This window comes from Dipodomys ordii, unplaced genomic scaffold (genome assembly GCF_000151885.1).
Source record: "Dipodomys ordii isolate 6190 unplaced genomic scaffold, Dord_2.0 Scaffold10, whole genome shotgun sequence".
In the NCBI taxonomy this organism is placed as follows: Eukaryota; Metazoa; Chordata; class Mammalia; order Rodentia; family Heteromyidae; genus Dipodomys; species Dipodomys ordii.
In genome coordinates, this window is record NW_012267226.1 from 19,211,922 (window position 1) to 19,224,765 (window position 12,844).

The 12,844-nt window shown below is 46.1% G+C and overlaps 1 protein-coding gene across 2 annotated transcripts in view; it reads right to left on the reverse strand.

Annotated features, from left to right (window-relative positions):
• The window catches only part of Sik3 (SIK family kinase 3), an 80,028-nt gene that overhangs the window by 4,562 nt on the left and 62,622 nt on the right, over nucleotides 1–12,844 (reverse strand). For both annotated transcript variants that reach the window (XM_013009840.1, XM_013009841.1), the window contains 6 exons: nucleotides 11,895–12,045; nucleotides 11,074–11,199; nucleotides 10,700–10,785; nucleotides 10,116–10,225; nucleotides 8,164–8,503; nucleotides 6,735–7,606 (listed from right to left, as the gene is read on the reverse strand). In XM_013009840.1, the coding sequence (XP_012865294.1) occupies nucleotides 6,735–7,606; nucleotides 8,164–8,503; nucleotides 10,116–10,225; nucleotides 10,700–10,785; nucleotides 11,074–11,199; nucleotides 11,895–12,045 (1,685 nt within the window). The remainder of the gene's footprint in view (nucleotides 1–6,734; nucleotides 7,607–8,163; nucleotides 8,504–10,115; nucleotides 10,226–10,699; nucleotides 10,786–11,073; nucleotides 11,200–11,894; nucleotides 12,046–12,844) is intronic.

Here is a 12,844-nt window from a genome sequence, read left to right on the forward strand (position 1 = left end):
TGCTGGTTAACTGGAGCTAAGTCTCTAGGAGTTAATTCTTCTGCCCCAGGTTGGCTTCAAACCAGGATCCGCAGATCTCAGCCTGAGTAGATAGGATGACAGGTGTTAACCGTGGCACTTAAAAAAAAGAAATACAACTTCCCTGTGTTTGAGGAGCAGGTGCTCTACCATTTGATTCACACCACCACCCTTTTTGCTTTTGTTATGTTTCAAACAGGGGTTGGCTTTTTAAGCCAGCCTGGACCCGAGTCTCTTATTTATATGGCTCATGTAACTAGAATGATAGGTGCATGGCACCATGACCAGCTTTTAACTGGTTGAAATGGTGTTTCAAGCACTTTTTACGTGGGCTGGTCTTGAACCTTGATCATAATGATTTCAGCCAAACAAAGCAGCTAGGATAACAGGTGTGAATCACGAACACAGAGCTAATGCTAACTGTGCCATTATCTATTTGGACAATGAAAGCAAACACAATACCTAAGTGTTGGGCAAAGGGTTTCAGGTCTCTTTAATCAAATGGCTTCCTGTGATAGTCAAGGAGAGGCCGGGCTGGGGCAGGGGGAAGGGGGAATAACTGCTCATCGCTAGGAATGCAAGCCATTCAGGGGAAAATTAGAGGATGGAGGTGCGCAGCCTTCCCAACTACCAAAGATGAAGACAAAGAGAAATCTTTGGAAAGTTCTTGGAGTAAACAGGCCAAAGGAAAAGCCAGAAACCAGCTATTTTGCTACTGAGAGCTAAAAGCCAGCAGAAAGAAGATAAAAGAAAGCCTACGCAAGAACACCTACTTGCTCTATGAGATTAGCTTCAGCCATGTTGACCACTCAGCCAATTCCTCTGTTCAGACAAGGTCCCATGTGGCCCTGGGCCAACTTCAAGCAGCAGCAGGAAGCAGAAGTGGTCAACACCAGCTTTGTGGTTCCAAGACACAGCATCAGTAGCTGAGTCTTACTTTTTCTCCCTTCCTTCCTCCCTCCCTTCCTTCATTCTGTCCTCCTTTTCCTCCCCCACTCCTTTTTTTTGTTTGTTTGTTTGAAGACAAGGTCTCACCATGTAGCACAGACTGGCTTTGAACTCCTGATGTTCCTACCTCTGCTTCCCAAGTGCGGGAGTAACTAGAATGATAGGTGCACAGCACCATGCCTGGCTCAAAGTATTTGCTAATATCTATACTCTTGTATAATAGTATCTTTCTTCTCTCCCTCTCTCTCTTCCTTTCTCCTCTCCCCCAACTAAGCTCTGCTGTCCATCCACTCAATTTCAGAGGCGGGGGCCTTCCTTCCTTTCAACCTTCATTCAGAGGTGGATGTAAACCTCACCAGCTGCACTCCCTTGCTTCCCCCAAAGAGAAACACCAGTGCTCTTCTGTTTAGGATTTTGTTCTTGTTTTTGTTTTTTTGGATCATTATCAAACAAGAGAGAGCAAAGTTAACACAATGCACACAGTCCTGGTTCTTGGTATTTGGTGCCTTTCTTCCTAATTTAGAGGACTCCGGTTTTTGTGGCCCATGTTTTGTTGTTTTCCTTTCCTTTCCTTTTTTAATACTTAAGACTGAGGATTTTCCAAATCCAAGTACCCAATACCTTTTTGGCTCTGCCAAAATCATGCTGATCTGCTCTCTTCCCAGACTTCCTATCTGGGCTGCAATGCAACTCAACAAGTTAGATCTCTGAAGGGGACTTGGGACCCTAGCCCTTCCCCCCATGCTTCCTTGCCACCATAGGGTGAGCAGCTTCCCTTCACCACACACTCCTCATGCTCCGCCCCAGCCCAGGCCCTTAGCAAAAGAGCCAGCCAGCCACAGACAGAAACCTACACCATCAGGAGCTAAAGTAAATCTTCCCTTCTTGTAGAACAATTTTCTCAGGTATCTGTCACAGTGTTGGGGGACTAATTAACAACTTGTCTCCCAACTTGGGCAGGTCCTGTAACCTCTTCTTACTTTCAATTTCTCTGCCTGAAAAATGAGGGTGGCCCAAGGACTCAAAAAAAAAGATAAACATGAAAAGGTCTCTGATAAATGTAAAGGATTACACAAGTCAGATATGATTTCCAACAGGAGGCGGAGCCCCATCTAGAAGTCCTCTGCAGCTGAGAGCAGATTAACCCACTGCATGGGCAGACTAACCCACTGGCCAAGGGACATGACTCCCCGGCCTCCAGAAACCAGCAGGACTATTGCAAGGAAGATGTCTTCCAAGAGGTCAACCCAAGAGCATTAGCCACGCAAGGCTGCGAGGTTCAGAGGGGCGGCAGCTGTCTCATTGCACAAGGGAAATGCACAGAACCTGCCACACCACCGCCCACCCCAGGGGACTTTCGGGCAGCTTGCGTAACTTCTGTTGAATCTGTCAATGTTGACTCGTCCTTATTCATTTACTGGGTTTTTAAGCATAAATGAGAGAAATGACATGTTTACATATTCCTCTAAAGGCTGCAGCTGACTGAGCTCAGAGAAGAGGATGTCGTTTTCAGAGGGCTCAAGGTGGCAATCTCACTGGGTGCAGTGGCTGTGCTGTTGTGTGTTTATTTGCAACACCTGAAAATCAAGCCTATGTGACACTGAGAAAGGAAGACACACCTTACTTTTACTTTCAGAGTGGCAGACAGGGTTAGTTCTGAAATGTCTATGCATTTGCAAGGAAGCACTGGCAAGCTGCAGCTCAGTGCCGTGCTGACAAAGCATGCAAAGAACCACAGATGCTGGGGCAATGGGGTCTGTGCTTCCTTGGGTAACGCCACCATCTCTGCTCATCTGCCTGTAGGAAACTCTGCATATCACATGGGCTCTGCTGTTTGATCAGACCTCCCTCCCTCCACTTTTTTTTTTTTTGCCAGTCCTGGGGCTAGAACTCTAGGCCTGGGCACTGTCCTGAGCTCTTTTGCTCAAGGGTAGTGCTCTATCACTTGAGCCACAGCTCCACTTCTGGCTTTTTCCTGGTTAACTGGAGATAAGAGTCTCATGGCCTTTCCTGCCTAGGCTGGCTTCAAACTGGGATCTTCAAACCACAGCCTCCCGAGTAGCAAGGATTACAGGTATTAGCCACCGGCGCCTGGCTTGATCACCTCTTATAGCACTCTCTGCACTCATTACTTGCTTTCCCCATGGAGAAGGGGAAGTTCCCTGCAGGAATGTCTTTCACTTTTTCCTCTCTACATTCTCACAGCACCTGTAATACCTTTTAAACTACTGTTGTACAAGAGAAACTTAGTAAACGACATAATTATTCTACCATGAAAGTAAACAGTGGAGTGTTTGGGACTAGGAAGTAACTACCCAGAAATGGAGGGTCATTAAAAGAACTAGCAGGTTTTCCTCCCTGATCAAACATAAAAACAAGAGCCAGCTCCCCCTTCTTGCCTGCAGAGAGGTGGCATAGTGCAGTGTTATAACCCTTTCCAGGCAAAAATGGACAGCAGATAACCTGTCAAAATTCTTTGGTAAAGTAAAAATGTAGCTAGGTGTGGTGGTTCATGCCTGTAATCCCAGCATTGAGGCTGAGGTAGGAGGATCATGAGGTTCAGGATAGCTTGGTCTATACAGTGAGACCCAGTCCCAAAAGAAAAAAAGAGAGTGAACTGTGGTGCAGTTGGAGCATACTTTAGTAAAGCACACTGGGTAGAAAGGAAGGCAGCTTGTCTTTGCCCTCAAGCGCAGCAGGAATGAAGGTCACAGCTTCTAGGAAAGCTCTGATGAAAGGTCAGAGGGAAAAGATGAATTTCAAAAAGCAATGTGTGTGTGGGGGGGGGGCAGCTAAATTGGAAGTAACACAGTAAGACCAGGGCAGCCTTGAAATGAAGTGTATACACCCTTTATTAGAACTCTTCCACCCTTATATATCTTTTTAAATTTTTATTCTTATAAAGTCTCTGTAACTGCCAGGCTTGTCTTCAATTGGTGATCCTCTGGTTTCTGCCTCCCAAGTAGCAGGCATATTCCCTGGCTCTTCCAGAAATCCACAGTACTGTTTGTAAGGGATAACAGTGGTGATACTGATGGATGTAAGGACGTAGGGAGGAGGTAAAGGGAGGCAGCAAGCTAGAGGAAGAAGCAGGACAGAGCTGACAAAAACTTAACTAGAACAACAAAGCACTGCCCTGAAGTACAGCCTCAGCTGGACAGAGGGAATTCTACCCAGGACCAGGTGATGGTCTGAGAATTGCCCTCTGACTGCTCTGCTTGCCAAGAGAACAGAGCATTGTGCCAAGGTTCTCTCAACATGATGCAGCCGGACCTAGCCCACATGCTGCATCTCTCCACTTGGCTTCTCCTAATTCCTTCATGGACAGGACACTACAAATTAAACAAGCCTGCTCCCTGGCCCTCAGATTCCCTTGAGACAATCTCCCCAAACCCAAACACCAAAATTCTTCACATTCAAATGCTGTTCAACTGCTGGAACCTGACCTATTCCCTTGCAAAGTCCACCTCTCCCCCCCTGGGTGCTCCCACACAACATGGACCAACGCCTGCCACTGCTGGCATTAAGTAGCCTGCCAGAGCTTCCTTCTGACAAGGAGACAATAGTGAAGATGAGTCCTCCTGATGTTCCAAACAAGGATGGAAGGTGAAGAGAAATCAGAGAAAGCAAGCGTTCAGGTAACATACTCCAAAGGTATTTAAATATTCCCTTCCTCTTTTCCAATATGGGGGCTGAACCCAGGACCATTGCACACGCCAAACAGGAGCTCTACCGCTTGACCCATGCCCCCTGCCCCAAAGGAATTTAAATTCAAGGCAGTCCAGGCTGAAGAGGGAGGAAAGGTGAGGCTCCAGCTTGGCTCTTCCTTCAGTGCTCTGCACAGCAGGGCATGCTGTGGGGTGAACTGAGTCACTGGGGGCCCGGGGGGGGGCAGTTACTACTTGCTGGCTTTGACCCTGTACCAAGGTCTTCATCTCTGCACCCCAGTTGTCTTTTTAGTAATATGGAGATAATGAGTCACCTTAAAGATTAAATGAGGGCTGGGTACAGCTCAGTGGCCAGAGCACTTGCCTACTGTTGATCAATAGAAGATGGGATGGGGGGACAGTAGAGAATTATTTTGAACAAATTATAATATGTGCACATTTGAAATACACTTAGTGCAATTAATACAAACTTACAAAATGAATGACAAGAAAGTCAAAACAGGGTCTGATGGGATTTGAAGTGGGAGATGGCTACCAGCAGGAGAGGGGAGAGCTATGGAAAAGAGTGAATGGGGTTGAATTTGGCTTATTTACATGTATGGAAATAGAACGATGATGAGGGAGTGAGGCTCATGGGCACATGTTGTATATACATGTGGGAATGTCAGTGCAATCCCGCTTGTACAACTATGTATTCCAATATAACAAAATTGTTTGCCTTGTATGCGTGAGGCCTTGGCTGGATTCCCAGCAATGTAGAAAGAGAACTGAATGACTTTGTGCACAAACTGCATTTGGTGTATGGCACATGGAAAGCACATCGGGCTCTCTAAGTCTTCTTTTCATACCAGCCACATAATGCCAACCTGCTAGAAGCTCAACTGGCACAGGAATCTTTTCCATAGCATGCTTGGCCTCCTGGCCATACCTGTCCTCTGCTGGAGGCAGAGAAGCAGCCTGTTCTGTGCACAGTTCTCTCAGGGGCTCTTCCTAGGAGCTGAAACTTGCTGCGATTTCTATCCTGATCTTAGTTCTTCCCCATAACACAAACCCAGAAAAGTTGATGTTTCTGTGATGTTTCTCCTTAGCTGTTCCCTCCCTGGTGGTCATCCCCAAGGTCTGTCTGCTATTCTGCATCGGACCTGTTTTGAAAGCTCTCACAGCCTATCCACCTGGAGTACAGCAGCCACAAGGAACACAACTGGATGATGCCATCTGCTCAAAAGCTTGGGACCTAATTTCCCTCCTATCAGAGCACATAATAAGCACACGTGAAATCATCAGGTTTCTGTTCTTCACATCACTAGCTTTGTGCTACAAGATCTGACTCCCCAAAGAGCTGAAGTGTTTGTGACTTTAAGGGTAGAGGAGCAGATGCAGGCAGTGGATGCAGGGAAGAAGGACGGAAGGAAGGCCCACTGTTGGCAATGCAGTTGACAGACACATCCCTTGTGGATGTCCCCTGTGGATATTTCCTGGTTGCCTAGGCTGAATGCTGATGGAATTACATTTCTGAGAATGACTGACAGGAAGATGACAGTGGAATAGTAGATGATTGGCTCATAATACTTTATACTGATAACATTTTCATCGCAAATTCTTTTGCACACAAACACGTAGAAACATGAATCTTCCCAGGGCTGTGCAAAGGAGAACTATTCATCCTGTCCCCTTTTCACAGATGAGGAAAATGAGACACAAAGCTTTAAATGACAATTTTACTACAGTCATGGTAGAGATAAAGGCCAACAAGAAGCTTTTTTGACTCCTAGTTCAACATTATGCTATTTCCCTAGTGCTAGCTGACTTTTCTACTGTAGTAGCTATTTTGATGGCATTCTGAATTTCGGAATTAAAAGAAACCATAATACAAATAGGGGAAAACAGATACCTTAGTGCTTATTAGTCTCTTATCATTTTATCATTTGATCTGGAAAACTGACTATCCACCAATAACTACTTTTCTTCCTGCTTCTCCTGGACTTATGTGGAAGGTGCTATAGGAAACTCTTCTCCCCACCCCCCTGCCCTTAGGAACACAAGAGTGCAAGCAGAAACTATTGACATTCCTGAGTCAGGCGAACTAGGGCAGACTCTTACCTCGGCTGGGCACCTTATTTCTACTGAATGTGGCAGTGGGCTGATGTCCATAGGGATGCATCCCTAAGTCCTGGGCGTGATTCACGGTTCCTAGCAAAGATTCCGCGTCCCCAGGTCCACCGGTACTCAAGAGCAGAGGGCTGTTGTGGCAACCTTTGGTCAGTGCACTTGAGTGCTTGCTGTCTGGAAAGCCCTCCTTGGCCCCCTCGCACAAGCAGTCCTCTTCCATGCTCTCTGAATGCATTAGTGCCGGCTGATGGGCATACCCGTGGGTCGGGGTCGGCGAGGAAACCTGGGACATACATTCTTGCGCCCTGATCTGGAGAAGATGCTGGGGGCTGGTGTGGTGATGATAGGAGTCAGCACTGTGATAAGATAAAGCCTGGCGCTCTGTCATACTCTGTCCCCCGAGGCTGGGTGCCAAGCTCCCAGCATCCCCTTGGTTCATGTGCCTGAACAATTCTTGATACTCTTGTTGCTGCTGCTGTTGCTGCTGCTGCTGCTGCTGCCGCCTTTTAATGAGCTGTGCAAACTCTGCCGGAGGCAGCCGAATGTCCGAGTGGCCAGTGAGTGAATGCCGGGGAGACAGCAGTCCTTGAAGGATGTGGGGTACCTGCTGGTGTCTGCTATAGTCTGGCGGCGTGGGGGACAGCAGAGCCTGCTGTAGTGCCGATGTAGTATAGTGTGGCGGCTGGTGAGGGAAGGTAGGAAGCTGGTCAAGTGGAGGAACTTTCAAGGCTTGCGTTGGAGGGAACCCCACTCCTGTTGAAGGACTGTAGCTGCTGGGGGAACCTCGGGACTGGTCCGAAAAGAGATGGGGGTGTAAATGCGCCTGGTCGTAGTTAGCAGGGGAGAACCGATTCACATTCAAGCTGCAGACACAAAAGGGAGTGAGTTCCAGACATTGGTGTGACAAATGTACTAGACAGATGCCCTGGGAAAACAACTACTACTGTGCCCGCCCAGGGAGCACCCACATCCAGAGAATGGCGGTGCATCCTGAAGAGGAGACTGTACCCCACATCTCACTCGCTTTTCCAAATCATTCAAGGGACTTGGGGCCCTAGGAATGTAATTATTTCAAAGACAGCAAATGGAAAGATCACATGAGCTATTAAGAGACATCGATCTCTTAGAAGAGTGAAGGAGAGGGACTGACTCCTGTAAGAATGGACAGGGGGAACTTGTATTTTCACACACTCCTTCATAGGCATTTCTTCTTTATACGCCACCAATGGGCACTTCGCTGGTTTTCTCATCTGTCTCATTAGCATTTCAAATTCATCTTAAACCCACCACCTTGCATTTAGAAAGGGTGAAACAGACTTCATCAGACTCATTCTTTTCTAGCTTTTGCGCATCCTGTTTGGGGCTTCCTTTGGCCCAGCTTACCTGGATAGAGGGCTGGGGTATCACTGGGCAGCCTTACCTGTGGGCCTCTGCACTGTCAGCACTCAGCTGCTTGGACAAGGGTCGATGCCCGTAGCTGAAGGTGGCTATCAGGTTGGCCCGGTGCTGCATCTGAATCTGGCTAGCACTGGGGCTGATGGAGATGCCCCTCCCAGCGGAGCCTGCAGTGGCCCCCGCCATGCTGCTGAGCATGTCAACCGGCTCTTGTACTTGGATGGTCACCTGCTGTGACTGGGTGGGTGGCTGCATGCCCAGGCAGGTAAGTGCCACATTGGGAGGAGGCGAACAGTTCTCAGGCTGCTGCTGGAAGATTGCACTGCGAGAGGGTAAGCCTTGAAACTGGGAGGGAGGTGTAGCACCTGGAGAAAAATCCCAGAGTGACCATGAACTGAGTAACAGAGCCAACAGGGAGACTGGTATCAGACAGCCTCTGAAAATCCTCTTAAACTTACTGTATGTAACATAAGACAGAGAACTTGTTAAAAAAAAAAATTCCCAAGTCCTACTATGACACTATGATTCAGTAGGTAACATGGATCCCCCAAGTTCCTCTGAAAGTTAGTGTGTGGATAATACTTTAAATAGCTCAAATAGAGAACACATCTCAAACCTGAATGTCTCTACAAATGGACCAGAGATCTGGTTAAAGTACACATTTATATTCTAGTTATTACAAATGAGGGAAACCATGCAGCCTATGTTTCTTTGGGTCTGGCTTCCTTTGTTTAATATAATTTTTTCCAAGTCTTTCCATTTCCTTATGGATAGGGTAATGTCATTCTTTCTGATGGAAATATATATATATATATATATACACACACACACACACACACACACACATTTTTTTTAATACATTCATCTACTGAGGTACATCTGGGTTGAATCCATATCTTAGCTATGGTAAATAATACTGCAATGAACATAGTTGTGTTGGTAGCTTTAGTGTGGTCTTGTTTGTGGTCATTTGGGTAAATGTCCAGGAGTGGGATTGCTGGATCATAGGGGAGCTTATGTTTAGTCTTTTGAGGAACCTCTAAATTGCTTTCCAGAGTGGTTGAGAAAGTTTACATTCCCACCAACAGTGCGGTAACATTCTCTATTGGCCACATAATAACACAATCTGTTATTATTAGTTTTTCTGATAATGGCTATTCTAACTGGGGTGAGATGGAATCTCAATGTTATTTTGATTTGCATTTCTTTATGGCCAGAGCTGTTGACTATTTCTTCATGTGTCTATTGGCTGTTCTTATTTCTTCTTCAGAGAAGTCTCTCTTAAGCCTTTGCCCACTTACTAATGGGGTTGTTCTTTCTTGGATATTTTTAGCAAAGGATCACAACAGCTCAACAGGTATGTACATGTGACCATATAAAATGATACTTATTGAAATGAACTCTAAGAAATGGAAACAGGAGTTTTTTTGTGTGTGTACTGTTTGCAGTTATTTCTTTTCTTTTTCTTTTGGTTACTCCCTGTTGTTACTGGTTTTTATTTCTGTACCCTTTGTTTTGTACATATGTTTATCTGACTGGGGGAAGAGAAGGAGAATCACAGAAAGGGAGGCACAAAGGGTGAACCAAGGCAATAGTAATACTCACTAGACACTATGTTGGAAATGAACTTTATAACTTGCAGGGAAGGAGAGTGGGAGAGGGTGGGAAGTGGGAGAAAATGGGGGAGGGGTAACACTGTTCAAAAGGAAATGTACTTATTACCATACTTATGTAACTGTAACCCCTCTGTACATCACCTTTACAATATACCTAAGGCTTCACAGCCAAAAAATTCAAACCAAGGTGGTATGGCTCTATAGCCCATAACCCTAAATACTACGTTATTTTGCCTTTCAAATTATTCATGGCACTCACAATTAAGAGGCTAAAAACAAAACAAGAAATTTGAACAAGCAAATCAAAACCACTCAAACAGAATGTGTCACATAACAGTTTGACTTGGACTTTTCCACTCACCATGAGACTGAATCATGGTACTGTTGATGGGGGGAGGACTATTACTTGGTTGCTTGAAGAGATGGTTGTTGGGGTGGTTGGGGGGTGGGCTTGAAGGTTGAATCCTTAACCTTAAAAAGGACAAGATGGATGGGGGGAAAATTTTCCATAGGTGACAGAACCATCTTGAATTAAGTCTCAGCCATATAATACACATCAGTAGAACCATTATTTTTTAGTTTTGATAGGCTACTATGGTAGAAAACCACAAATAAGTCATCTACCACAGTCAATTTAAATCTTCTCCACATCTGTTTTACCATCTCCCCTCCTCCCCCCCTCCCCAAACTCAGAGGCAGAGGTCACCTTGGACCACTGTCTGGCTTTTGTACAAGATGCCAGATTCCTTTGCTCAGAGAGTTAAGAAAATGGAGTGGTTATACAGGAAGCCAGGATTTCAGAGATCCTGAGCTTTAAATTGATTCGTTTTTCCAGCAGATTCTTCCAAAATAAATGCAAAAGTTGGTCAATTTCTCCCATCAATCAGACAAGGACATTATGCCACAGAGTCGATGACTTAGGCATAACACCAAGTGATTCATTACCTCTGGAGCTGGTGGGTGAGGAGGGCGGGCTGATTTTCACATACAGCCTGAAGAGGTGGGGAAGGCTGAGGAGGACAGATAGAGTCCTAAAACACACATGAGGGGAAGGAAAAGAAAACTGTGAGCTTAAAAAATAAGCAGAGCTATTCTCAGGAAAAAGAAGAAACAGAAAGAGCTATCTGTGATTTATGCTTCAGTTGGTCCTTGAAAGGTCTGGTAACCTTTACTCAAATATAATCAACCAGAAGTGAAACTCCACTTTGCTCTGAGCATTCCCCAAACCAAACCAAACCAAACCAACCAACCCCCCACACAGGCAAATCAGCCTGGAAGCAAACTCCAAACAAGTTGGAGAAAGCAAAGTGACAGCCTACTTGAATTTGCTGCTGGAGAATCTGATGGTGCTGCTCCTGCTGGTATAGCATATGCTGCTGCTGGGTCTTCTCCAGGGTTCGTTCATCAATCTGCCCCCCGTACATCTTCTGCAGCTGCTCACATTCCTGAAGGGAAAGTAGTTAATATGGATAGGTAGTGGCCAGGCCTACCACAAGCAGTGATCTCAGTAGATACAGATCTGTCCCAAGGGCTCAGGGGCAAAAGAGCCATCAGAGAAGAAGGGTCTTTGATGAGCAGTTTACACGGATATCTGTACACTAAATACCTTCATACTGTTCTGTGTAAATGAGTGGGAAGCTCCAAGGACACCAAAGGCCCAGGAAAGAGTGAAACTATCCAGTCTAAACTCTGTGTGCAGCACACATGTCACTCAAAGCTTGGTAATCGGGAAGGTAAGGGGATGTTTCCTATTTCTTGGAGCACCAGTCCGTACCAACGGGAGAGCCAATTCCACTAAGACCTAGTGCCTTACATCATAGAGTACCAAGGCTGCTCAGAAATATCTTCCCTGGTGCTTCCTACTAAAGCCTGGGCTCAGAAACCCCTTTCCAATGAACTATAGAAATGAGAAAATCTTAATCACTTAACCCAGGAATCAAGTTTGATCCTGGGGAGAGCTACACTTAACAAAAAAGTGGGGCAGGCAGTGGAGAAAGAAGGATCAGAAAGCTTTATTTCAAGGTTAAAAATTGCAGTGCTGCTGACATGACAAAGTAGGAACTTTACCACCCTAGTTCTCCTGCAATACGGGTCTCTGTCACCCATGCTCCTCTAGAGAGGCCACCATCTCTCCCATTACCTGCTGCAACTGTTTGATGCTGCTGCTGTTGCCCATTTTTTCCAGATGAGCTTTGAAGGCCTGGATGCTTGCAGCCCCATCTGAGAACCGGCGCACAGGGGAGAAACGCTCCGTGGGGAGGTGCAGGGTGTTGGAGTCCTTGTAGGTGGAGCTGAATACATGGGAAGAGAAGGTTAGGGGCTAGGACTCAAGTCACAAGGGGACTTCTGTTCCAGATGAACACAAAGATGGCTGGCTGCATGTGAAACCCCGCGTTTATGCCACTTCCAGAAGACAGTCGGTTTCCTACCCTACTTCCCTTTAGAGAGCTCCAAGTACTCATTTTTTTCATTTTCACTTACCTTCAGTTGTCTACTTTCCAGGCCTGGAGAGGTCCTGGGATCCCATGCATCCAGTTCTTATAAATACACTACAGCAGAGAGAAGTTCCTCAACACTGTGGAGTGGCTGTACAGGAGCTCTGGTTTTTATGGTTTTTAAAATCACGTCACTAGCTGATGTCTTTAGAAAGCTAAAATTCACCCGTTCACCCAGTTTTTCTCTGAACAGTAACCTCTGTATGACCCCAGTGAAACCACAGTCAGCACTTTGGTCAAAGGTCTGACAAAGAACTCAGGGTTCTGAGCTACAAAGAGGAGGGTGGAAGTTGGGGGAGGGTGGAAACGGGGACTTCTGATCCTGGGATGGAGACAGCACATGCTTCGGGAATGTGGGCCTCAGGATCCTGCACATACTTTGTGAATGCAAATGAGGCTCAGAGCAGCCCCCACCCAACCATCATGGACACACCCCACTGCTCAATCAGAAACAGCCAGCATCTTACAGAAAGAAAGAGTAAGCTGTTGATAAGGAATGCCCAAGACAGCATCAGGGCTAGAAGCTAACACTTGTACTTGTTACCTAATCAGAAAGAGATGTTTATGGTTGGAGGTAAGCAAATAAAAGACCGCC